We start from the raw sequence: 27,763 nt of genomic DNA on the forward strand, positions 1-27,763 counted from the left end.
AATATTTAATAAGTCCCAATTTCTACCAATAAAATATTTTAACAATTAAATAACACCCGAAAGTCAAAATTTAACTTAAGATAATTATAAAGTCGCCCAACCTTATTCATATACTATAGACCGTTTGAGCTATATACTCAAACTTGATCCACATTTATATCTCTACATAAAGTTCAAGTCTACAATAGATAGTCTCAGGACCTTAGTTTATTGGATTCAAGATTATAGTATTCTATTTTAAATAATAAGTCTTCAATACCACTTTATTGAATAAAATATAATTTTAACTACAAACTACGAGTTTTAGGACATATAAATTCCAACAGTTTTTACAACTTAGGCACCTCTTGGACACTAAGGTTGGTTTGGCACTATAGTTATTGCACTTGGGCACTTGGTTGACATTTTGGTTGTTAAGTCCTCTTTTTCTCAATTTTTGGTAGATTATTAGTCGAAAAAGCTCACACTTAAGCATTCTTTGGTTGCCTTTATAGCTTAGGCATCTTTTGGGCGCTACTTAGGTTGTTTGGCACTATAGTTATTTGCACTCGAGCACTTGGTTGCCAATTCGGGTCGTTAAGTCCTTTTTTCTTACTTCATTTTATTTATTTATTTTTTGCAAAATACACTTTTAAACTTGAAATTTTGTGATTAGTCTCTATTTACTTTAATTTATAATGTTTTAATATAATAATTTTTTTTTTACCAAATTTGACTTTGTTTTTTAAAACATGCATAAATAATAGATGACTAAGCAAACAATTTAGCAGTACATTCATCGTTTATAAGCTTGATTTTCAAAAATCTTTTTTTATTAAATAATTCTTTAACCTCCAATTTTGAAAAAAAAAAAATCTAAATCATTTCAATTGGCTAATTAACGTGAAATCGATTTAGTATAATTGAATTGACATATTGAAAAATTAATGACTTAACATCAATTAGTATTTAAAATCAATTTTCAAAATTAAAAGTGTATTTTATAAAATTTAAAAAATGATAGAGAAAGAAATCTCAATTTGAATAAAAAATATATTTTGGCCTTCCTTCAATCATAAAACTAGCACATCATATAGTGTGGGAGGTGTCCAGAGGAGAAGGACAAAACTTTGGAGATTATTTAATTTAATTTTATTTAATAAAATAAAATAGAGATGAAATAAGATTAGGGTTTATTTAGTTAGTTGGGTGGTGAATTATGGCCCAACGATTTAGTCTAATTAAAAATATATATTAATTAATAAAAGGTAGATTTGTTACACTAATATTGGTTTATATTAATTAATCTAAAAAGATCATACTTTAAGATGACATAAGTGATAATATGGCATTGATAGAATCAGTATAGTATAGATAAGAGAATTTTCATTAGGATCATATAAGATTTTGGGAAATTTTCATAAATATAACAAACTACTAAAATATTTACAGCGCGTGTAACAAAGTCCATGAAGTTAGTCATTTTTTAAATATTGAAGGTTTGCCCTACCATCTTTCTTCTCCTCGATGCAATTCTTTTCTATTGTCTTTCTTATTTCCTCTTCTTTTTTTTTACGTCGTTTAGATTTGGGTAACCAAATCTGATTTCTTTCTATTTTCTTTCTTGTTTTTTTCTTTTTTTTCCGCTGCGATTTCTTTTCATCGCTTTCTTCTTTTTCTGTTTTTTTACGTCGTTTAGATTAGGGTAACCAAACCTAAATTATTGTATACCAAGCAATAGCCAAATCTAGATGATCGTAAACCAAATATATTATGTGTGTTGTTGACGACGTGGTTGATGAACATTTTTTGGTATTTTCCATTAGGACTTGTGGGTTGTGGGCTTTTTCCGTTTTCGGAATTGTTCTATAAAATGTAAATATTTTACCGCTTTGTTATATTTTTTAAAAGACCCCTAGGATTTTTATATTTATTATTAAATTAAAATGGGTGTGAGTTTTCGAAATAAGGTTGGTTGGGAAAAGTTTATTGGGGGGTGGCAATCAAAAGGACTGTGTTTTTCCTTTTTTTTTTAGATAGCCCACTAATTTTTGTCTCCTTTGATAAGCGGCTAACCACCATATATGGCAGCAAAGTCTGTTGTACATTAGAATGGAGTGGGCCTTGGCATCGAAATTAAAGCCTAATTGACATATGGATTAGACTAAGAAAATTTTGTTGGGTTGGGTTTACACTGTAGGAGGTGAAATAGGTTTGGTTGGTTCATCCTAATTTCTTCGATGATTTTCGTATCAGGTTTAAGCTAGATTTGAAGTTGTAGTGGTTTTCAAAATAATTGATTCCATAAAATCAACTATAAAATAAAACAAAAATTTTTGAGTCATGTCTAAATAAATGAACTTTTTTAAAAAGATTTCATAAGATCAACTGTAAAATAAAGCAAATATTTTAAGTCATGTCTAAATAAAAGAACCTTTTTAAAAAGATAAAAGAACAAACACTTGAGAATGGGTGTAGAAATATTTATATCATTTGGAGTCAAATGCGATAGGGGTTTTTTTTGCAATTCCAAGTTTCCAAATCCATGAGAAAATCTAATTCAAGTTCTTCTCCCTCTCTCCATGAGAATTGGAGTTTACAACTTCTACTTTCATACACTACTTCTAACTTCATGGGTCAAACACACCCTACAAAACCACTAATATACAAATTATTGAGAGATTGTGATGGATTATGTTCAAGGTAGGCATTTTTCATTCGACTTGGGATGTAGTTGAAAAACTATTTTGAGATATATGCATTCTAATTAACTAAAAAATATTGACGTGCGTTGCACGTGTGACAATGTTATTATAAGCTTCTTAAAATAACAATTTCGAAGATGAGAATCAAACCTTTGACTTTTAGAATTTTTTTTTTTTTTGGTTTTTTCTTTTAATCTAAACACAACAAAATTATCAAAGATTCCAAGTATTTCAAATAAATATACATTGTAAAAAGAAAAATGTTTTAAATGTTTATGAATCCTATCCTATCTATAAAATAGTTGAAAATCTAATCACCAACTTCTAAATGTAAAACACTTATACTCTTGACGGTTATTAGATTTTCAACTATTTTATACATGGGATAGAATTCAAATTATTTCATGACAGCTTAAAACGGTCAAGAGTATAAGTGTTCATGACAGTTTATGACCGTCAAGAATACGAGTATCCATGACAAAAACCGTCAAGAATATGAATATTTATGACATTTAATAACCGTCAAGAGTATGCTTTTTCATGATATTTAATAACTATCAAGAAAGTGATTGTTTAAGACATTTAAAAACCGTCAAGAATGTAATTGTTTATAACATTTAAAAACCGTCAAGAATGCAATTGTTTATGACATTTTAAAACTATCAAGGGTTTTTCTATTTTTTTAATTGTAATTCAATTACATTTTTGTTCCTTATATGCTCCCATTGGTTCTGTATAGTGGTCCAGCAATTGTTCCATAAATACATATAAACGACAATATTTATCAAATATAAAACCTTTCACCATATTATTTCCAAAACTAAACAAAAATTCATATCATTTACAAAACCAATATAAACAATTCCATCAGATTTCCAAGAATTCAACTCAACATCCTCTAATTAACTAACTTAGCCCAAAAATATATCATCTCTATACATAAAGTTTCAGAATGGCAACCACAACAAAGTTTCAGAATGGCTACCACAACAAAGTTTTAGAACAATTCAACTCTTATGAACAATTCACCTATCAACAAAGTTTCAAAATGACTACCACAACAAAGTCTCAAAAGTATACCAATCAACCCCCCTCCATATGAACAATTCAAAAAATCAGTCGCAACAAAAAGTTTCCTGCTTCAGAATCACAAATAAGTTGCAATTGTATGTATGAACCCAAAAAATCAACCAACTCAACCCGCACCTCATCTAACTCGGCCTGTGAGTGTGGTTTTCGTGTATCAATCTGTAAACATGCAAAATAAATGAATTAGTATTCATGAAATTATTATACTTACAAAAGAAATAGTTTGATATATAACATACCGAATCCGAGATGACAATGCTTCCCCTATTTACAATTTCTCTCATAAAGTTTGTTTCCTACTTTTATTTATGTTCTTTTGCGAGTGAAACATCGCTATTGCTCTATTTTGCCAAGATAAGATTGCACATATTTTAGAATATTGTACATGCATTAGAATTAACAGTACTATATGATATAGAAGGTTAACTTACATGTCGGTTACATATCTTGTAGTTGATTTGGATGTCGTTCTTAGCGAGTCAAGGCAAAACATTATATCCTCATACGCATTTATAGCAAGCAGTGCTCAGTTACCCTTAATTATACAAAAATATAAGTACTATTTTATTGTTAATGCAACTGATAAACTAACTTAACTTACCCAAGATTAAAAGGAGCAAGAACTACTTGGTTTACTTTTGACACCATCAATCTACTATACAAGTTTTGAATTCGAGATTCTTGTGCATTTCAAGAAGAGATGAGGAACGGATCTACAAAGACATACTGTACATTTTCTTTCGAACCAAGAATAGATGAATACAAGTACCTACAAAATATATAAACTCGTAAACGAGATAAATAAGTCTAGATGTAAAGAAATGAAATTGACTTACATCATATAGGCCACCAATATAAACGTTTTGACTTCATTCATATTACAAAGGTTAATGGTATCCTCTCGAAGCATCTAATACCTTGTTGCATATAGAATTGAAAAAGATGCACAACCTAGTTATAGCATAACGAACATGTTTCGGTAGCACCGATCTTATCACAATGGGAAACAATTATTGTATGAGCGCATGACAATCATGAGGTTTTAAACTATTAAGTTTTAAATTTGTCATCGACACAAGGTTTCTAATATTGGAAGAGTAACCTTTGGGAATCTTTATTTCGGATAAAGTCTTTAAACACATCGTTTTTCTTCCTTTGTAAAAGTATAACACGCAGGAGGAATGAATATTTTCTTCTTACTACTAATAGGGGCAAGCTCCGGTCGAAGTTTTAGATCAACTAAATCGCTTCTAGCATTCAACCCATTCTTACTTTTACCAAGAATATCAAAAAGTGTACCTAAGATATTCATGCAAACATTTTTTCGATGTGCATCACCTCTAAACAATGTCTAACATGAAGATCTTTCAAGTATAGCAACTCAAAAAAGGAAGATAACCTATTTCAACAAATCTTTCCCCTTCTGTTTATCGACAGCTTCTTATGGTTCTTCTTTTCTCTAGAAAATTCAAGATCTTTCAATTTGAAGTACATAGTCTCCCTAGAAAGTGGTTCTAGAATTGTACCAAGTTGTTTTTTACCGTTGAATGGCTTTTTTTTGTCATCGGTATGGATGATCACGTGCTAAAAAGCTTCGATGTCCTAGGTATGCTATTTTCTTCCCTTGTCATAACCTAATAAAATTTGTATTATCTCCACAATTTGGGCATGCCTTATACCCTTTAACACAACATCTAATGAGGTTACCATATGCAGAAAATCATTGATTGTCCACAACAAAACTGACCTTAAGTTGAATACTTCTTCTCGATAGCATCATAACATTCACACCATTTTCCCATAAAAGTTTTAGTGGTGCTAAGTATGTGCCTATATCATCCCCGGTTGTTTTGGCCCTAAAATTAGCATTGATAGCATCATGTACTTTCTTTTTATACACAACCATGGTGGAAGATTATAAAGAACCATCACTACCGACCAACAACAGTATTTAGAACTCATGTCACCATGAGGATTTACTCCATTAGTTGACAATGCTAAACAAAGATTTCTAGGTTTACAACCAAAGTCTGACCTTTTAAAGTCTACTAACTTCCATGCTGGAGAGTTTGCTGGATGCCGTAACTTACCATCCTCAATTCTTTCTCTAGCATGTCAAGTCAAGTTTTCAACACATTCAATACTTCTAAATAGCCTTTTGAATCGTGTAATTGGTGGGAAGTACCATATCACTTTTAAGGGAATTTTCTTTCTCTCTTCCTTTCTATCCTTAACGTTTTTCCACCTCGATTGACCACATTCAGGACATTCAGTTACATTAGCAAATTCTTTCCTATAGAGACAACAATTATTAGAGCATGCATGAATCTTTTCATATTCCATTCCTAATGCACGTAACATTTTCTTTTCTTCGTACAATGAATTTGGGAATTCATTGGTAGTTGGTAGAATTTCCATCAAAGTTTTAAGTAATTCTGAAAAACTGGTATCACTTCATCCATACCTAACTTTTAAATTATATAATTTAACTAGAGTAGACAACTTGGTGTACTTTTTGCATCCTTCGTACAATGATTTTTCAGCATCAATAAGCAACTTCTCAAATCCATTTGGGTCTTTTGAATACTCCTTGTGAACAACTTCAGTCATTTCTTTTACACTTCCAACATAGTTCTCTTCACATGTATGTTTGTCAAACTTTGAAGATTCTTTATAGAAAGATGCGTTAGGAAGTTCTTCACCATGCCAAAACCAAATTTTATAACTTTCATCAATACCATTAACATATAAATGATCTCTAACACCCTTTCTACTATGCTTTTTACAATTCTCACATTTCAAACAAGGACAACAAATGTAGGAGGTAGTTGTATTCGAAAATCCAAATTTGATGAAATTTTTCACACTGAACTCATCTTCTTTGAATAATCTACTTTTGTAGATCCATAATTTATCTATAATTGTAAATCTAATGAGAAATAAAGTAAATTAAATTAGTTGAAAAAGTGTTGTTGAGATTATTAAAAAGAAAACAAATATGAAGATTGAACAAACATTCACTTAATAAGACTAAATTTTCCACCAACTAACCAAATAAAGAAAATAAATTCCTGTACAACATTAGGTTTCTTCAAGCCTCCATCACAAATTTTCCCCCAATAAAATAAATAAAGAAAATAAGGTTCATTTTCATTGAGCCATTAAAACAAACATTTTGTGAGAGCCTCAACCATTGAAGACCCATATGCATTTTTCCACCAACATTTGAACCCATATCCTTTAGCTACTTCAATTACGACCTATTATTATTCTTCTTATTAATTCAACTCATTTTCTTGTTAAAAATTAAAACCCCACAATAAGAAAATCTTAAAGAGACATTCATGAATATCATTCTCTATACAACAGAATGTTCATACTACAATAATTTGAGCATTATATTCACCTTATCAAAATGATGTAGAACCCAAATTCACAGCTTCACATACAACTACTTAAGTAACAAGAAAATCAAGCCCTAACACCATGAGCACGAGACTGCCACTAATACAAATTAACAAAAGTTAAACCTTTCCATAACCTCTAGTCTACGCATTCAGTTTCTTCCTCCAGTCCTTTCCTCTAATTTTCCTCTTCTTAATTTTGGTGCAACATAGTGATTATATGTACACTAAAAGGAAACCCAAACCAATGAAATGCTAAAGAAACTACGAAATAGAGAAGCCTCAAAATGTAGCATTAAATAACCGAACCAAACAACAACAACATCCTCGAAGATGCATAAAAGAAACCAGAGATCGTTGAAAAATAGAAAACCAAGTGAATTGGTTGGAAGAAGAATCAATGTCACCTTCTTAAGCTTCTGGAAACACAATAGGCAACGGTCGAAGGTGGAAGATGACGACCAAAGATGGAAGACGACGTTCAGCAAACTCAATTCGATCGAAGATCAAAGATGACGTTCAGCGAACTCAATATTACCAAAGATGGAAGACAACGTTTAGCGAACTCAATACCGCTGAAGATGAAAGACGATGTTCGGTAACAACCACTAATTACAATGTTCGACCACAACCACAACTAAAACGATGTTCGATCGAAGATGTAACTCAATACAGAGCGACAGAGTGACGCTCGGCAATACGGAGCGACAGAGTGACATTTAACAAGATGAAGTGACGTTCAGCAAGATGACGAAAACACAGCAGACGAGCGAGGCACGAAATAGAAGAAAATTTATGGTATAGGAGGCACGCGCGATGGGGGAGGTAAAAAGAAAATTTAGGGCTTTAAATTTTTTAATTAATGAAAATTTTGATATTTTATTTATTTTAATTACTTAGTAAATCTTGACGCTTTTAAAACGTCAAGAAAAAGTACATATTACTTGATGTTTACAAAATGTCAAGATTATTGAATTTATAAATATTCTTGACGTTTTAAAAAATGTCAAGAATCTAATAGATAATCCTTGACGTTTAAAAAACATCAAGAATTTTGAAAATTTGTCTTTTATAAAAATTCTTGACGGTTTATCCTTCCAATTACCACTTTCTTGACGGTTTTTTCAAAAAAAAGGTCAAGAAATAAAAACTACAACCGTCAAGAAAGTCCTTTTTTCTAGTAGTGACGCGAGAAGATGAAGAATAGAAGCCTTTAAAGTTTAAGTAACTAAGTAGTCTGAGTGTTTTCTTCGAAGTATTTTACATGATTTCAAGTTTTCTTTATAAGTTCTTTGATGATTTCAATACAAAAAGTTTATGCTATGATTTCAAGCATGTTTTATATATTTCAATGATTATGAAATAGTGTTCAAACCATTAATCTATTTTTTCTATCAATGAGCTAACTGTTATGTGCACATAAGGAGTAAAAACAATCATGTAGATAAGGAGTACATGGTGGAGTGATCCTAACCAATGTAAAAAAAAAAAGATTGCATTATGTTTAACGGTTTGAGCAACAAGATCAAACCAGAATATTCTTGGATGCTGTTGTTACAGTAGTCTAAACTCGAAGTAATGAGACTTGGCATGGAGAATGATTTGGGATTCTTTGGCGAAAGGAATGATTGTTGACTAATGTGGGTTTATGTGAAATGATGTGTTATATGAAAGGGTGAATTTATGCGATTTGATGTTTGATGAAATGTTGTTTACAAAAGGTATTAAGCGAAAATGATTTCTTAAAAGCTCAATAAATTTGTTGGCTTATTTTTTAAATTTTTCCTTCCAAGTGATCAAGCATTAAAGCAAGTAAGGAAGGGTGAAAGGCTTGCTAGGCGATAAGAGTTGCTAAGCGTTTAGATCTTAAGTTTAAGTATTGATTATGTATTTTTGGCTAGGTGTTGTAACGTGTTGTAATTGCGTGACTTAAGTTAATAAAAGGAATGTTTACATCTTATTCTTTGTGTTAAGTTGTTTATATTGCTTGAGGCATATTTTCTAAATTAAGTTAAGAGGCTAGGTATTTAAGTAAAGCTTAAGGACCTCAAGATCGAGTATCTTTGCGTTTAATGCGTCAGAGATACTTAAAGTCATGCCGCGTCTCACATGACAAGCAAGTACGTTTGTGGGCGAAGTGTGACAACTTGGTATCAGAGCAAGGTTTTGGGAAAAACCTAGGTTTAGAGGGTGTTTTAAGGTAAAGTTGATCTAAGTGTTTAAGTTGTTTTGTAAGATATAGTAGAGGTAGATATGCCGCCAATAAGAGCTCAATCAAGGACAAACACTGAGCCCACAATAAACTCAAAGGCATATTCAGTTAACCCTGATGCGACGAGAGAGCAAGAAGTTGTATACGATTGGGTTGCTAAGAGTTTGATTAACGCATGGGCAACAACAAGAAAAGAAGTTTAGAGGTTGAAGGCATTAGGAGCTACTGAGTTCACTAGAATAACCAAATCAGAAGAAGCTAGAAAATGGATAAGAACATTAGAGAAGTGCTTCAAGGTTATGCAATGTCCGGAAGAGAGACAGGTAGACTTAGCAATATTTTTATTACAAGAAAATGCAGAAAATTGGTAGATTTTAAAGGAGAATAGGCGAGGAAGAGTAAATTGGGAAGACTTAGGAAATTTTCAAAGGCAAGTACTTTTCTAAGACCTATAGAGATGAGAAGAGAGATGAGTTCCTCCATCTGCAACAAGGAGAACTCTCCGTCGTAGAGTACAAGAAGAAGTTTACGGAGTTAGCTAAGTATGCAATGGCACTAATCGACTCAGAGACTAAACGATGTAGGCGATTTGTGGACGGATTAAGAGGCAAAATCAGAACTCCAGTTGTACCCACTGTAGTAAGAAATGACTATGCGCAATTAGTAGATGCAACCCTACGAGTAGAAAAGAGTATGGGTGTAAAAAGCGCAAGTTCTGGAATAAGCGGAGAAGAAGAAAAAGGAAGTATAGAGAATAAGAAGATTAAGACTATAGTCAGCCAAGAGTCGTGTTGGAGTAGCGATAAAAAACAAAGGTGTAGTGAGTGTGGCAAGAGGCATTCAGGAACTTGTAGGAGAAGGAGTATCACATGTTTCCAATGTCACAAGAAAAAGCATTATAAGAGTGAATTCCAAAGTAAGTTTAAAGAAGACGAAGAAAGATCAACTCAAATAGGGGTGGCATCTCACTCAGTTCAATAGCCTACGCGAGAAGGCTCTACAGTAGACAAGAGTAAGAGGGTGATATATGTAGAGTTTAGAGGAAAGTAAGAAAAGAGATTAGTGCAATAGTTAAGATTATAGTTTTGTTGCTAGTAGTTTTGATATACATTGTAAAGTTGTAATTACCAAAGTTAAGTAATGAAGATAGTATTTTTGAAAGTTTGGAGTTAGTTTTGTTATCTAAATTTTGAGGACGAAATTTCTAAAGAGGGAAAGTGTTGAAAGACCTGTAATTAAGATAAGAAGTAAAAATTTGACTAAGTATCCTCAAACAGATGTTTTGAGTGGATTACGCGAGAAAAGATTGGTTAGTTTGCGAGAAAGGTTATGTGACAATACTTTTGAAAGGTTAGGGGATTAGAGTTCTTTGGAAATGGAACTTGGCGAGAAAAAGTAACAAAGCTTCTTAGAAATTTCCCAAGTTTACTTAATGGGCCACGTGTGAAGTTTAAATTAAGCATGATTAAATTTAACCTTAAGATCACACGTGTACCACTAAGAAGCAGGAGGTGACGATTTACCAAGAGCTTAAGGGTGACTAAGCTTGTTTAAGGAGTAGTATAAATAGAGGATGAGATCAGAATGTTAAGGATTATTATTCTTAAATTTTGAGAAGAAAAGATTAAGTGGTGAAGTGCTGACAAAGTGTCTACGTGAGAAGAATAAGAAGAGAAGCCTTTGAAGTTTAAGTAGCTAAGTAGTGTGAGTGTTTTCTTCAAAGTTTTTATGTGATTTCAAGTTTTCTTTATAAGTTCTTTGATGATTTCAATACGAAAATTCCTAAAAAGAAATATATGTAAAGTTTCTACTATGATTTCAAGCATGTTTTATGTATTTCAATGATTATGAAATGATATTCAAACCATTAGTCAAATTTCCTATAAATGAGCTAACTATTATGTGCACATAAGGAGTGAAGGCAACCATGTAAAAAAGGACTATATGGTGGAGTGAAGTTGGCCAATGTAAAAAAGGACTGTAATGTGTTTGTGGTCTGAACAACAAGATCGAATCAAAATTTTCTCGGATACTGTTATTAAAGTAGTCTAAACGCGAAGTAATGAGACTTAGTGTGGAGAATGATTTGGGAATGTTGGCAAAAGGAATGATTGTTGACTAATGTGTGTTTATGTGAAATAATGTGTTATATGAAAAGGTGAATTTTTGTGATTTAATGTTTGAAGAAATGTTGTCTACAAAAGATATTTTGCGAAAAAGGATTTCTTAAAACCTCACCAAGCCTGTTGACTTATGTTTTTTACTTCTAGGTAATCAGATGTTAAAGCCAAGTAAGGAAGGGTGAAAGGCTTGCTAGGGAAGAAGAGCTACTAGACGTTTAGATCTTAAGTTTAAATATTGATTATGTATTTTTGGCTAAGTATTGTAAAGTGTTGTAATCGCGTGACTTAAGTTAATAAAAGGAATGTTTACATTTTATTCTTTGTGTTAAATTGTTTATATTGTCCGAGGCATATTTTCTAAGTTAAGAGGTTAGGCACTTAAGTAAAACTTAAGGACTTCAAGATCGAGTGTCTTTTGCGTTTAACGCGTCAGAGATACTCAAGTCATGTTGCGTCTCGCATGACAAGCAAGTATGTCTGTGGGGCGGGGTGTGACAAGTACAATGCATCTATAGGATATGGATGCTTAGCCTAACCCCACTAGTAACCCCCCCCCCCCCCCCCCAATAGTAGGGGTTATTTACTGATTATGTTTATACTCAACCTTTCATCTGTTATGTTTTTCAGGTAAGGGTAACAACCTTATTTCAGTGTTCTTTTAATAAAAATGCTTTATTTTCCTTACATGAGTTTTTTCAAGAAATAAGAATTTTAGTAATTGCATACATGTGTAGTAGCATACTTGAAAATACTTAGAATTTTTAGGTTGTTACATGTACTGTTTCATGAAGATCACTTTAATATAGAATGTGGTATATATTAAAAACTTGCCAACCTAGGTTTTTCATACACATGTAGACAAATGACGGTATCATCTTGTAGGAATCTTCAGGAGATCATTTAAGCTCATCTAATGAATTTTCACGCTCAAGACAAGCTTTTTGGTAACTTTTGTTCAACCCATGCTCTAAACAAATGAAATGCACAATATCTTTTGGGGTGCTCTCTTCCGTACCAAAAATGCATTTTCTTCTTGATTAGGTCTTTAATAACAAGAAAAATTGCTTGCTTGTGATATGATAATGAGGCTAAGGCACATGTATGCTCAACATAAAATCTCATTATAATTCAAAAATATTTGTCACCATCACCACAACACATACCACGTACGAACCATAGACATTCTTCAACTATGCATCGTAGAACCAAAACTTTTTTGTTAGATTTAACAGTCTTGTATTAGAAGTCATCTCTGGTGGCTATTGCTCGCAAAGATTTTTGCAACACCTCCTTACTTAAAAATGTGTCGTGCATCTTAATCTCAAAAGTCAAGGAAATCTTGGACATATTAATATCTTAATAAAATTGACCGCACCATCATCATCATGAATGCCAATTGTTATTATATTGGGAGATCTAGATTCCATAATAATGGAATAATGTGCAACATATTGAATAATAAAGGAGATATTTTGTTCGACATTGGTAGATAATTGGTGGTAAATCCATTTGAATCATGGTCATTAGAAAGGTCCAAATGCTTTTTCAAATAGTCTACAGGATAAGTACAAACGAAAATCTCAAATTGATCTAAAGTTAAAATAGTCCCTAACTTGGAGATCAGTGTAATTCTTTCAATGCTATTCGGTCATGCACAACTACATATGATACTTTATAATTAACATACTTATCCAAATCATTAAAATAATCATCGTTTACCATTGAAATAATCATCTCCTCTACTTATATTTCTTCTATTTTTAAACGATTTATTCTTTTGTTTAAATCTTTTATTTCATCTTCACTATTTTCTGCAAAATTCTATGAAGCTACTTCATTTTCTTCATATTCGAGAATATCAAGATCGTTTAAATATCGTTTTGACATGATTTAAATAATTGTTTACCATTGTTGACACGATCATTTACCATTGTCAACATGATTACTTACCATAGTCAACACGATTGTTTAAATTTGAAGTCTTTTTTCAATCGTTTAAAACGAACTACGCGATCATGTTGTCATAATCTAAACGATCACTTACCATAGTTACACGATCGTTTAACATGATCAACACTTTTATTTGAAGTTTTTAATGATCATTTACATTGAACTACATGATTGCTTACCATAATCAACGCGATCGTTTGTCATAATTAAAACGATCATTTAGCATGATCAACACAATCATTTAAATTTGAAACCTTTTCCCCATCGTTAAAAAGAACTACACGATCATGTATCATGATAGTAGATCATTCGTTTAGATTGTAGTACAAGATCGTTTAGAAGAAGATTAATCACGCACGTGTGGTCAATTAATCGTGTGTTAACTAGAGTACTTTTGGTATTTTTCATTGTGGGCTTGTGGACTTTTTCCATTTTTAGAATTGTTCTATATAGTATAAATATTTTACCGATTTGTTATATTTTTGAAAAATCTTCTTAACTATATATATTATATGAATACCATATGTTATTTTCATTATAAATCTCTCTAGATGATATTGCATACCTTTCAAATTTACTAAAATTTTCTTACAAGAGAATAAAGTATATCAATGGTAAATTTTGCTCATCTAGGCGAAATAATATTTTCTCTTCCAAAAGTTTTAGTCAAAACTATCATGTCTTGAAAAATTAATATTATTCTTGATTTTTCTCTTCAAGTATTTGAATTTTGGACGTATTATTGACTTTTAAGTATAATATGGGTAGATGTATTATATGTAAAACATAAATATTAATTATTCTTATTCCCTTAAGGTGATTCGAAAGAAATTCAAATATTTCATTCATATACAAGTGGGTCAAAGAGAATAATCTCTTCAAGAGGTTGTAACAAACTTGTAACATCCAATTAATATCATATATAGGAGATTAAAATGAATGTTATGATCTCTTCGAGAGATACAAATAGTTTCTCAAAGTTTGCTTTCATACATCGTTCTTCTTTTTATCATTAAGAATTTTAATTTTTCAAATAGACTCTCAATGTACGATAAATACAAGATTATTGTATCTTTTTCAAAACATATTTGAAAAATAAAATTCTCATATAAATATATATGTGGTTCTAATATAATAAATACTTCTCCTCTATTAACACAATTTCGATTTTAATTTCTAAATATTACAACATTCACGTAAGGGAATGTTATTAAATTATTTGATATAAATTTATCTTCTTTTTTTTTTTTTAAATAGAAACATATGTTCATATGCTCAATATCTAATATAATGTTTCAAACTTTCTCTCTCAAATTGTTATTGTAAGAGGAAAGATGTTCTGACATGTACAACTACGGGTACACGGTAAAAACAATGAGCACTAACTGATTTATGTAACTTCAGGTGCAATAAATCAAAATTGGATTTAAGAAGCAATTACCTATTATACATAACTTTCATAAACTTTGTCATACGAGAATTTAATCAAATATATATAAAATGTTAAGAATCACAAAATTCTCGTGAGAATAATTTAAATATACAACAATCAAATAAGTTTCAATATAAGTATGACAAAAAATTAAAATTAAAGATAATATTATATATTTATTCTCATATTTGAAAAATAATATTAACATTATATAATATTGAAGTATATAAAAAATAAATATTACCACAATATTTGTTAAAAAGGATGCGATTGAATTTAAGAAAACAAATATAAAAAATAAATATTAGCACAACATTGAAATGTAAGAACTCTAAGAACTCAAGTAATGTACTCTTGAGAGGGAGTAAAAGTATTGCAATCTTTTTTTCTTGACTATTGTTTTTTCTTATATTATAATATATTATAATATAATAAGGATTTTGAGATCGTTAAATGATATTATTAATAAGATAATTATTATAATATATAAAATAAGAATTTTGAGATGGTTAGATGATATTATTAAATTTACGGTGATTTAAGATGGTATCAAAGCATATTATAGAATTTGAACATAAGAATTTCTAGACCATCTGCAACAGTACCATTTTAGACAACAAGGTTTTATCACAAAACCAATTGATCATGAGAGGGCTAGCTCATCTTTATGATGAATGTGAGATATTTCAATCTTTCCAACGTGGAATTTTCATTGTATCTTATTAAAATGATGTTTCTTTTAGACTTAGCATTGTTTGTTTTTTTTACCAAATATCCTTTTGAACTTTAGAAGCTCTAGTACGAAAATCATTGCCTTAGGGTCAAGGGGTTGATTTAACAATGAATATGATGAAAATATCTAACAAATATATAATTTTTTTTATGAGATTTATCATTCCTAAACCAAAAGCATGTTTCATTATTTGAAACCAAAAGCATGTTTCATTATTTGATGTTATAATTTTCAAACTCAAAACTTATTAGGTCTAGTTCACTTTATTCATTTTTTTTTTTTTTTTGGAGCAACATTATAATGTGAACCTAAGCATAACATAACTAATTTAATTGTATGCTCTCAACTCTCTCTAACAATATCAAGCATTGTTGAGCTTAAAAAGTATTAAATTAAGAGAATAACTTTAGTAGGCTAAAACTTCTTAACAATAATTAAAATATCAATATCAGATACATACATAGATAAATTTTGGTTATAAGGTTAGTTCCTTTGAAAATTTAGGAAAGTATTTTTGTGGGTGAGAGCTTGTTTATATGTCTGACTTTCACTAGAGAAAAAAAATTTGTAAATTTTATAATGAAAGGGTATGTGAGAATACTAATTCATTTTGATTTTTAAGGATAAAGTCACACTTCATATAAATATTATATAACATAAGAATAACTCAACTTTTAAGGTACTACTTCCCCATCACCCCAGTATCTATATCTCTATCTTTACTTGAACTAAATAAATGAAGAAACCAAAATTTGCTGATGTAAAGATAATGTGAGGCTCAAATTGTGCACCCTCTAATGGGCAATGTGACGGATAAATAAATAAAATCAATTGGTGGGTTATAAATACAGGGAAGAAACATTTAGAAATGTCACTGTATCTCTTGCTATTTGAACCAAAAAAAGGCGACAACAAGAAATCCAGCGAGTAAGGTTAAATAAATCACTTATCACATGACACAACACCATCAACCCTCCCTCACTATAAATTTCAGTCTGTAGCAGTTTGTTTAATTTAATCCTATTTAAACACATTTCCCAACTTTTAATACACAAACCAACACAACTCCAAATGCCTCTGCCACCATCGTTTCTTTAGGCATCAGCTACCCCTTTACCTCTTACACCTCATTCCCAACTTTTCGCTTTCTTCTGTACCCATCTCTTGTCGAAACTTGATCAGATTTTCTTCTTCTTTCTCACCCTTTTAACGGATAGGATGGTACTGCGTGATTCCTCGTTTTGGGGGCAGCTTTCGAAGAATGAAGAGGACCATAGAGGATGGTACGATCTCAACCAACTGCAGAAATGGAAAAACAAGTAAAAACACGGTGCCTCTAACAAGGAGGTGGCATATTTTTCAGAACCAAAGAATAACCCCACACTATCATACTCTAAATCACACACGAAAATATTGTTCATAGAAAGGCCTCAAGACTTGTACTAGAAGGGGTAAAAAGGGTATTAACCATGAGAATTAGGAAAACGGTTAAGAGTTTTGCAATTGCGTTTAGTATTGTGGATTCATAAAGCATTGCATATTGAGAACTAATATAACCGCTGCCATTTTCAGTACTCTGTATTTCTTAATTTCTACAGGTTAGGAAGCTGCCTAAAACCTACGTTCCCATTTCCCTTATCTCTATTTATAACAAAATTCCCCTACTTAATTACTAATTTATCCTTGTAATACTCTAATAAAATTACTATCAGCATGTTAATAAGAATATCCCAAGTCACCAAAAATTCCAGTAAAACAAATAACCACAAGTGAAATATCATAGATAATATGCATCAACATCCACAATCCCATAATTACCAGGTAGTAAATAAAATTTAGAACTGGATGATCCAAAACGTCGAGGTCAGCGGCTTGATCAAAAGCGTTAAAGCACATCTACAACACAAGATAATAAATTAAGCCAGGATTAAAATGAATATAGAGCAACTGAAAGGCAAAACAAAAGGCTGTTTATTTCAGAGTTTAGTAAACGCGACAATTCTCTAGGGTCATCAATAAAGGAAAAATAATGATAAGCCTCTAGTAATTTTATTCTTGAGAAGGCATCAGGCTAATAGCCCAAAATGAATTTGATAAAAGACCAAAATGAAAATGATTTTGAAGTACGTTATAATATCCAGGCCAGTCCTCTTACTGTACAATACAACACAAGGCTAACTATTGATATAACTATCCTTCATTGGATTGTCTTCATATCTTATTTATTACAATATCTTTCTATGCAAACTCTCATGCACAATCAAGTAACAAATGCTAATTACAATGATTAGCACCTCCATTACAAATGACAGTGTTAGGAATTCCCAACAATAAGCAACCCCAAGAAAGAGAGAAGAGCTCTGATGATTTATATATGTTTATTTGTAGATATTATATTAAATTTTCCTTCACCTATAAGCTTAAGTTTTTGGGTCGATTGATGATTTAAGATGGTAGGCATCAGGGCAAATCAACTAGAAAAATCAAGTGTTCAAGACTCTACAATGTTACATTTCCTCCCCATTTCATATTCATTTCCACTAGCTATATTTCCACCCCATTTAATATTCATTTCTTCATATTTTGAGTCCACAAGTAAGGAAAATACAGGAAGGGAATAACAAAACAAGATGAGCCCTAGCAAGCAAGAACTTTCTAGAGGGGTGGAAACCATCTCCTCCAAGCCTATTCCTGAACAGAATTCACGTACCTTGCACTCTAATAACAAAACCCTTCATAAACCTCTTACCTCTCTTTTCCCATAGGACCCACAATGCTAGCAAACTCCACTTTCCATTAACAACTAACCCTCACGTGAATCTCTTTCTACCCCTTCTTTTTTATCTATGTATAATTGGAGGCCTCACAGACAGTTCCCAACTTAAAATTTATCGCAAATAACTTTAAATTTCGATCATTTTTCATACTAAAACTGAAAAATATCTACAGCAGACCTGTACTGAAACAAATATGGATAGAAAGTAGTGATATAAAACAGTAAGGAAAAAAAAGGTTCCATTTATCAGTTAAATATCTGGTCACTCCTATTGGTTCGGCATAACTACGTTGGGCAGAAGTAGACTCACCATGATGCATCTGACTAGGAAACATGAAAAACATATAGTTGTCACATAGCCAACCTATCCCACCCAAAACAAGAAAAAATTAGGGGTTAAACCAACAGAAAATATTCAAAAAGGCTCAAACTACTAAAAGGATGTCCAACATTCTTGTATCTGAATGAATGTAAGTACCTCTTGCAACTTCTTACGTCTTCCTTTGGATTCCACAGGGAAGCGCTGTAACATCAAGAATAATCTACCAAGAGATGATTAAAGAAACCATTAGCAAATTACATGTATGATCTCCAAATTTTCAAGACTGCCACTTGATGAATAACCAAGCTTTCAAGGAGAAGAGCTAAAAGAATAAAATGGCATAGAGAAAAAAGAAAAGAAATTCCATGAAAGAAGTATATACAATATAGAGAAAACAGAGAGTGACCATCTATAAGAAAGGTCTCCAATCAAGCCCAAATAAAACCAAGTGAAAGTTTAACCAAAAGAAAAGAAAAAGCTTCATAACCCAAGAGAAAGATGCACTTATATTTATACAGAATTAACAAAGAGAAAAGCCAAAAAAGGTAAAACCTTCATCTACTAAAGATTAAATGATCAACTGTTCAGCATAAAAGGCCTTAAATTTTTTGGCAAAAAAGAAGCCAGTCCTAAACTAAAATTTCATACAATCATACATTGAACTTTCAATCTGAGAAATTACTCCTAAATTTTTGAACATGCTATAAACCCTATCGTTATATCTCGATAATAAATCGGGATTTCATAAGTTTGAAGGCAAATAATACATAATTATGGCAACCCTAAAAAATAAGGAATAATTTGGGGCACCAACCTTTATAGTTCAGTGACGGTTTCCACAACTTTTGAGTTGTAATTTACAGAATTGTAAAGGGTTCAATTCCACAATTTGTATAAATCTAGGTAGGTAATTACTCAAATTGGATTTTAGAATTGGATTCAGCAGGGAAGTCTCCCAACGACATTTTTATAGTTTTATAATTAAAAAAGAATTTCTTAGTTCGGGAGCCATCAAATACTGATGATTGTCTTTGGCGTCAAATGCCTGATAGATGTCTTTCACTTTCACCATCCTGGTGTCTCATGTGTTGTCATCATTCTGAATCTCCAATCCATCTCTTTATTTTCACTTTTTTTAGATAGAATCAACCAGTTTCATTGCCCTTTTGCATCAAAGTTATGGATTCTCATCTTGGAAGCTTTTGGATGGTCCCTGCTGCATCCTCTCCTAATACTATTTCGACCTTTTTGCTTCATTATTGGTGGGTGATCCTTCGATGGTACTAAGAAGACGATTTGGTTGGTTTTGCTGCGCATGTTCCTTTGGATCTAATGGGGCAAGAGGAGTTGGCACCTTTCTTCAGACCCCTTCCACTTTTAACCGTTTTATGGATTTGTTCTGTTTAATGTTTTTTCTTAGGGCAATGTAAAATAAAGCACCCTTTTAAAACTTATAGCTTATCCTTTTTAGTTTACCAGTTGGCAATTTCTTTTGTTATTGTCTTTAGGAAAGAATTTAGTCATTCCAAGTTAAAATATATAGAAACTCAAACTGTCAAACTTACTTATTATCTTTAAATATCAATTTTAAAAAATCGTATAAACCATGCAAACTTATTCGTGATTAACTTTCTAACCATAATTAAAACCCTCTGCTATAAATATTTATTAAAACTTTAAAGGTGGAGATTGGGACCAAAGAAATGGATACATTCTGTATTCCAATTTTTTAAGTGTTTTGAGGTAAATAAATTTTCCATCCACACTTTAACAGAGAATGAGAAAAAATGTTATACAACACATTACCTAGGATGTTGAGGTCTGAGAGGACAATTAAAGGTCCAATGATAAAGAAGAATGAATGATAACTGTGTGAGATCTTCCAAATTCAGAGGAGTGTCCAGAAGATTGGAAAACATTAAATAATCAATTCAACCAAAAACTTAAGCTAGAGGTTGAAGACAAATTTAATTATATATCATTAACATAAAACAATTTTGCAGACAAGGAGGGTCCTTTACTTCCAATGCAGGTAGGAGACTACAAAACGAGACAAAGAAGGGAGATCTTTGTGATGATCCAACCCTTTTGGCCCTCAAGGAATAGGGAGGCCATCAGAGAACCAAATCATAGAGTTACCCTTTTTTCTCCTTTGACTTTTCCTATGTCTTTCACAATTGATCTAGATCCAGGGAAGAATAAGGATCGCCATTCATGGGGAAATTCGGCCCTCAAATCTTGCAATCCTCAACGACAGGCATGGAAAGGATGGAATAAGAGAGGGACTGACAAAGAAGAATTATCTTATAACACACGTTTCAATGCATGAAAGGGGTGGTCAAAGGTATCAACACTTCAGCTGCTGTGAGGATTCATACTTACAAGTGCCCACCACCTTGACCATTAGGGCAATTGTTCTTGCCTCATATGTTTGCGTGGATTTGTTGGGGGCAAACCTCAACTACCTAATTTCCTCTCTAAGTGTCCTCTTTGATCAACTGGAGATAGACATGGGCAGCACTGTGAATTGCTAAGTTGTCACAAGCCAAGCTTACTTGGGCCTCCACATGTTCTTCCAAAGTTCAAATGGATGCTTCTTCCATTGCAACCACATGACCATGATGGTGTTCTAGTGTAATCATGGATGAAGCATAGAAGTCTCTCTTTCGAGACTTAGGAGTTCTTGCATGAATAGCCCTGTTGAAACACCCAATCGTTCCTTCAATCATAAAAATCTAGCTTCCAATCCGAGTCTTTAGTGATAAGAATCTAGCTTCCAACCCGAGTCTTTTGTGGTAAACGGATCATATCATTACAAGTGGAATCTAAAAATGCCTTCGAGAATGAGCGTGAGATTCCTTGTAAGACCCCTAGTTATAGAAATAGTAGGACTATTAGTAGAATAATTATATGGTTCTAGAAGGGGTATATTAGTAATTGGTTAGTCGGTTTATTGGGTTTCTTTGCTATCAGTGTTTTAAAAAGCCTCCTCGGCAGTGCGCCTAGACTCAAGGCGTAGGTCTAGCGCCTTGCTTTGAAAGACAAAGCTCACAAAATAAGGCGCGCCTCAACTGCACGCCTTTTGTGAAGCCCCAAGGGCTTAAAGATTTGTGCTTTGGGGCTTTTTCATTTTTTTAAACAAATAGTAATAATTAAGGATTTTCCTTAATTACTAACTAGAAAAATCAAGTTCACTAAGCCTAAATGCAAAAATTCTTATGTTTGAGGTCTTTTTTCCATATTTTCACTTCAAATATACTCTCTTTTTCATGTAATATTTTTATATGTAGTGCACCTAAAAAAACATCTTTTTGTGTGCCTTGCGCCTAGACTCTAGAGGGCCATTGCACCTTAGTGAGCCTGGGGCATTTAAAAACACTGTTTGCTATAGTGGGAGAGGGGTTGGGGAAAGGGGTGAAGAATTTTGTGGGATTTTCTGTGAGGGAATTTGGATGAGACTAGCCCTCTAGAAAGGCTAGTGGTTACCTTGTTAACTGTTCTTATTATATTATAGCATATTTTCATATAATTCTATCTTGTAGTGTTCTTGTTTGTTCTTTGTGTTCTTGAGTATTTTCTTGTTAGGTTTGGGAGTCTAACATTCCCCTTTTAAATCAAACCTAACTCAAATACCAATTGATAAAGACATAGGAACCTCCACCTATCTCCACATTTGTATGATAGCTTCCACTTTGGGCATAAGCCTTCATGGGATTGAAAAATGACTCACCTTCAACCCCTCCATCCACAATTTTGGTTTTGAATGTTATAAATGCTTTCTGGATTAAGATCTAAATGACAGGGACATTTTGTCTTAACTTTGTTGTGGTTCCCTTCTTCCTTTGACCTATAATCTACTGGAGTATTCTTTCAATTTTCTTCATTAAAGTAGCTTCTAATCTCTCTCCAACACATGCCACCCAGAAAAGAAAAACCAAGTTCAAAAGTCATTTGCAGAATTTATAAGGGTTGTCTCAACAGATCCATCTCCAGGTCTCGAATCTCAACAACCAGTATTGAGCAACATTAAAAGAACTGAAATTCTTCGACAACACAAAGAATTAACTTCTCTGGGTAACGCTGACCAGACACTTTATCTTCCACCTATATTTTAAATCTATAGGCAAATGGGTATTTACTCAGACATGCAGCTTCCCTCTGCTATATATGGTATTTGGCACATTTACCTCTAAAACACAGCAGCTACTAACAAATTTCTCCTCAATTAAAGAAACAAAAACAATGGTTAGAAGTGCATGATGCTCACAGGAACAGATATATCTATATATACATATATAAACAAACGACCAAATATCCATATGAAAGGATTATTTAAATATATATATATCATAAAAAACAGAGAAAACAAAACAGATGCTAACATTACCTTCCCCCATAAATAAGAAACCCAAGGGCAGCAAACAAAGAGACACAAGCAAAGAACATCTTAGAAAGTATGGCTAGTACATGAACAGGATTCCACCACAATACCAGCCACAGAACAATCTGCAAGAAGTTCAATCAAAATTTAGAAAATATCAATATTAAATGGACCTGTTTCCATTAAAAAAAAAAAAACAGGATTACATGTTGGCTATCAAGTATGATAATGATCAAAGCAGCAGGCAGAACACAAAAGACTGTCAACACACACATAGTTACACGTTGAGTCAACAATCAGTCTTACCATCCAATAAGCCCATGGACTAGTTATTTCTCAGTTATATTCACTAGATTACGTAATTGCTATATTTGATATATGAATCAAATGAAAGAATTTATTTGATGGCATTGTTAATATTGTTATCTGAAAAAGCCAGAACGAGTCAACACCCCAATAATCACATTTCTTTTATTCTCTTTCCATTCTAACTCATGGTTACACTTAAAACTGTGAATTATCATTTAAAGAGAACATATACTCAAGTCCATGGTTTTGATACTGAAGAAGACTTTCCTATATTACTTGGTAAGGTTTGTGTACACTTGAGCACACCTAATGTTTACACTAGCTTGTGGTAAGGTTTGTGTACACTTGAGCACACCTAATGTTTACACTAGTTTGTGGTACTTCTAGTACCATCACTTTATTGCCACAACTGCAAACCAGACACACAACCTGCTCCCTTGCTTTGGCCTCTAACAACCAACGGATTGAATGGACTGCTACATGTGTATCTTTCATTCACCATAGTCCATAGGCACTTTGTTGCAGGACAAAAGAAATTGCATCGCTAACATCCACCTTGTTAGGAAAAGTAAGATCGTACGCCACACTCCACTAGATAATTCCTCTAAATCAATGATCACTATTGCCACCCTTTCCCTAAACAACCTCCAAGGTCCACCCTCTCATCCTATTCCATCTTGACACGATGAAAGTTATCTCAAATCCATTTTGTTTGTGTGCTGTCCATCGCTCGACCAACAAACTCATTACATGTGGAAGCTTTACACATGCTCACACAAGAGTCTAGTTTCGAACAAGCATCCTCGATGATAAAAGCCAATGAGAACGTACCAATTAGGGTTCAAAAGTGCTTTAATCAAAACATGGGCCACCAATACACATAGGATTACTTATATAGAGTTACACCTCAAGTGCTACCTGGGCGCACAACCACACAAAGAGGCAACAATGCACAACGAAAGCATCGGGTGACATAGGTCCCACAGGGCTGTGTGTGCAAGAGCCAAAGAGGCCGTTGCACAAAGGCATGCACATGGGTGCGTAGGTGGCATGTGAAGGGGTGCACAAGCATTATCAAGCACACAAGTGTGATGACAAGGACCGTGCACACACAACGACAATGCCAACGCCCACTTGGGCACCCCTAGTCCGAGTCACTCTCGACCCAAACAACACCTTGAAGAAGTGGAGGCACATGAGTTCCACATGACACTATCCTAGTCAGTCAGAAGGAGACACGTGGCAGCAAGAGACTGAGTCCACACATGAGGTGACGGTGGGAGAGTCAAGAAGGGAAGATGTGGGAGAGTGGGGAACTTAAATAGGAGAAAGTGGGCATGAGTCATCACCTAAGCAACTTCCCTAAAGAATAGGAGAGGTTGCGAGTCATGGCGAGTAGCCCAATCCTAGGGGTCATGGGTGGTTTTCCTTCCCTCATTTGCCACTCCTCGCTGTTTCCTTCTAAATCCCCACTCTCACTCCCACGGCTATATAATTGTAGCTTGGGGAAAGTCCAAGCACACTCTAAAAACCACACTAAGAAAGGCTGTCTCTAGTAGAGGTTGTCTAGCAAACAAGCAATAGATCCCTCGTGTCTTGTACAGTGTGGTTTTATTATCTTATTAATAAAAGGTAATTTCCACAACTATTTTGTCTTGGCTTTCCTCAAGTCAACCCGTTGGCTTGGTCCACAAGGTTTCTCCATGCCACTTGGTCAGCCTACCCCTTGCAACGCCCTTAGTCACCATCGAATCTCTATGAGTGTTCGTTTCAAGGTTCAGGGGTCTAACACAAGGGGTGATTATGGGGTCTTTTACCCCAGAAATATAACCTTGTTATTTAGATGCTCGCAGGGATTAAATGCCACATGGCCTGAGATGAGTGAATTCAACACGCCAGAGGCAATTACCACAACAGAACAATTACCACATTCAAATGTAGTAGGCTAAAACGTTGGTAGTGGGTATTTGGCTCACTGAAGGCATTTTACAAACAAGTGGTGGGTGGAACAATAAGTTGAGACGCTCTCCTAGAAATATGCCAGCTTGTAGGACATACAAGCAGCTCATTTCATCTATATTTGTCTTTATAGGAGTGAATAAAGGTTTGTAAAGGGTATTTTTATCATTCCAGTTTTATCAAATGTCCCTGACCCCCCAAAGGGTATGTTATCTAATCTTCATGTGTGCTTCCTTGAATTGCTACTACTTCTTCATAGTAACCCTCTTAGTTCTTTGTTCAGAAGATTAAATCAGGGACTTAGTGGCACACGAGAGAAAAAAATGTGATTTGGATTTTAGCTTTACTTGTCTTTTATTTTTATTTTTATTATTTTAAGAAGAAAAAAAGCAGAATAAATGCTGACTACAAACGTATTAATAAAAAAAATGTGGAAAAAATGATAAACAAGGTTAAACATTAAACGGAGGAGTAAAAAAGAATTTAAAAGAGCTTCCAGTTCTGGCAATCATTATGAGATATAGCAATGAATTTCACCTGAATAACATAGACCACGGCATTTACTGTAAGGAAAGTTGGTCTCAACCCGTCAGTTGATACAGCACGTGCCTGAGGAAAGTTCTTTTTGTAAGGTTTATGCAAACAGATTTATCAAATTTGAAAACAAAAACATTATGAATTCCAAATAAATATCCACCTGGTAGTAAATCTCTGCCCAAAACAAAACCAAAAGAGCATATGTTGTAAAGAAGGCAAGGCTTGGCATGTCAAGCAAGATATGTTGGAGAATCTATACAAGACACAAAAACAAGCGAAACATTAAACATGTGATAGGAAAAAGAATCACAAAAGAAAAAATTAAGAATCAAACCACACCGGAGGTTCCAAATTCTGCACGTCACGGCGAAATACGAAAACAACAGCCCGAACTGCAGTAAGAAATATTAATTTACTCAGCCCAGAGATTCATAGCACTCGCAACATTTTAAGAAGAAGTATGCGGAAAAGAAAAAAAAACGGATGAAATAAACCTCCATTCACCAAGAAATTTAGAAAATGGAAGACCTTCTGCGTGGTCCAACCATACTCCGGCACCCTCAATTGTATACGGACTAGTTGAACCTAAAACCAAGCATAATAAACATCCTAACATCAAACTTCTGAGAAACCCAAGAACGATCAGAGCAATCGAATCTACTGTTTTTCAATTATAATATTGTTAGTCCCCACGCTTCAGTTTTCAATTCTAAAGAAACAAGAGTAAAAATAGCACAGATACATGGAATATGAATAAGAAACATTAGTTTCCTTAAAAAAAAAATCATAATAAACCATTGGCATATTCAAATCAGGATGAATTAGTTAACAACGAAATTATTGAAACCATGAGCAAGAGACGCCGTGATAATCAAATAATTGATGAAATAAAAACAAACCCAATTATCCAAAATTCAATTCAAAACAAAAAAAACAGAAAGACATTCAAGCAGGGGTATTGGAAACAGAGAGAAAAAGCATACAAGAGCGACGATGCCGACGACGCCATAAAGAGCAGCAAGGGTGAAGAAGATACGATCCTGCCATAGGCGAGAATAGTTGATCTCCTGCCACCAAGAGGTTCCGTCGGTCAACAAAAACGCCGGCACCCCCGAATTATCAATGCCGAGGCTGCTAGTCTCCATGAATTCTGATCCCGGAATCGAATTCTGGAGAATCGTGGTTCCAAAACAGAAGAATTGAGGGATGAAGCAAGATGATATGGGGTAAGGGAGATGGGATTTGGTGAGTGAATATTCTTGGTTTTTGAGATGGGCAAATATTCTTGCAGGGTGGGTTGCGGTGTTTTAACGAAGGAGGGGAAAATGATTACGAAAAATAGAGAGATCCCCAAAAGCCAAATGGGAAAGTATTTGGTAAACAACAACACACATTTATCTCTTTCCGGCCATGGATGAATTCAACATAAGTATTCTTTTCAAATCTTTTTCTTTTCTTAAAATATCTTTTATTAAAACTTCAAAAGCAAATATTCCTATATTGTACAATACATACTCACATGTCAATCAGAAAGGAGACTATTTTCTGTTGCCCTAAATTATAAAATATATATATATATATATATATATATATCCATAGCCTTCGTGGTTTTATAAAAAATGTCCTCCAATTTTGTAATTATTTAAATGTGTCAACACCCTTCAAAACTTACATAAAATATAATACCACTATTAGTTCAATTGAAACATGTTCAAATTCCTACCTTTGCATTTATTACACAATTTTACTATATTTTGTAAAAATACAAGATTAAGAGTGAATCGATATTTCCATTATATTTTTAATATTTCTCTATCGAAATCCAAAATTTTGTAAAATAAAGGCTTTGATA

General features: G+C 33.1%; 1 protein-coding gene across 2 annotated transcripts; it reads right to left on the reverse strand.

The window, feature by feature from the left end:
• Window positions 1–16,410: 16,410 nt before the first annotated feature.
• Window positions 16,411–27,323, reverse strand: LOC103499113 (protein TOM THREE HOMOLOG 1). Of its 2 annotated transcripts, none has more exons than XM_051090468.1 (10): window positions 26,895–27,323; window positions 26,440–26,496; window positions 26,251–26,303; window positions 26,072–26,164; window positions 25,912–25,983; window positions 23,113–23,231; window positions 18,882–18,945; window positions 18,714–18,767; window positions 17,446–17,523; window positions 16,411–16,926 (listed from the first exon to the last, which is right to left on the reverse strand). In XM_051090468.1, exons 1-10 carry the CDS (start codon window positions 26,956–26,958, stop codon window positions 16,834–16,836), a joined length of 747 nt encoding a protein of 248 aa, XP_050946425.1. In that variant the 5' UTR covers window positions 26,959–27,323; the 3' UTR covers window positions 16,411–16,833.
• Window positions 27,324–27,763: the final 440 nt, after the last annotated feature.

This window comes from Cucumis melo, chromosome 10 (assembly GCF_025177605.1).
Source record: "Cucumis melo cultivar AY chromosome 10, USDA_Cmelo_AY_1.0, whole genome shotgun sequence".
In the NCBI taxonomy this organism is placed as follows: Eukaryota; Viridiplantae; Streptophyta; class Magnoliopsida; order Cucurbitales; family Cucurbitaceae; genus Cucumis; species Cucumis melo.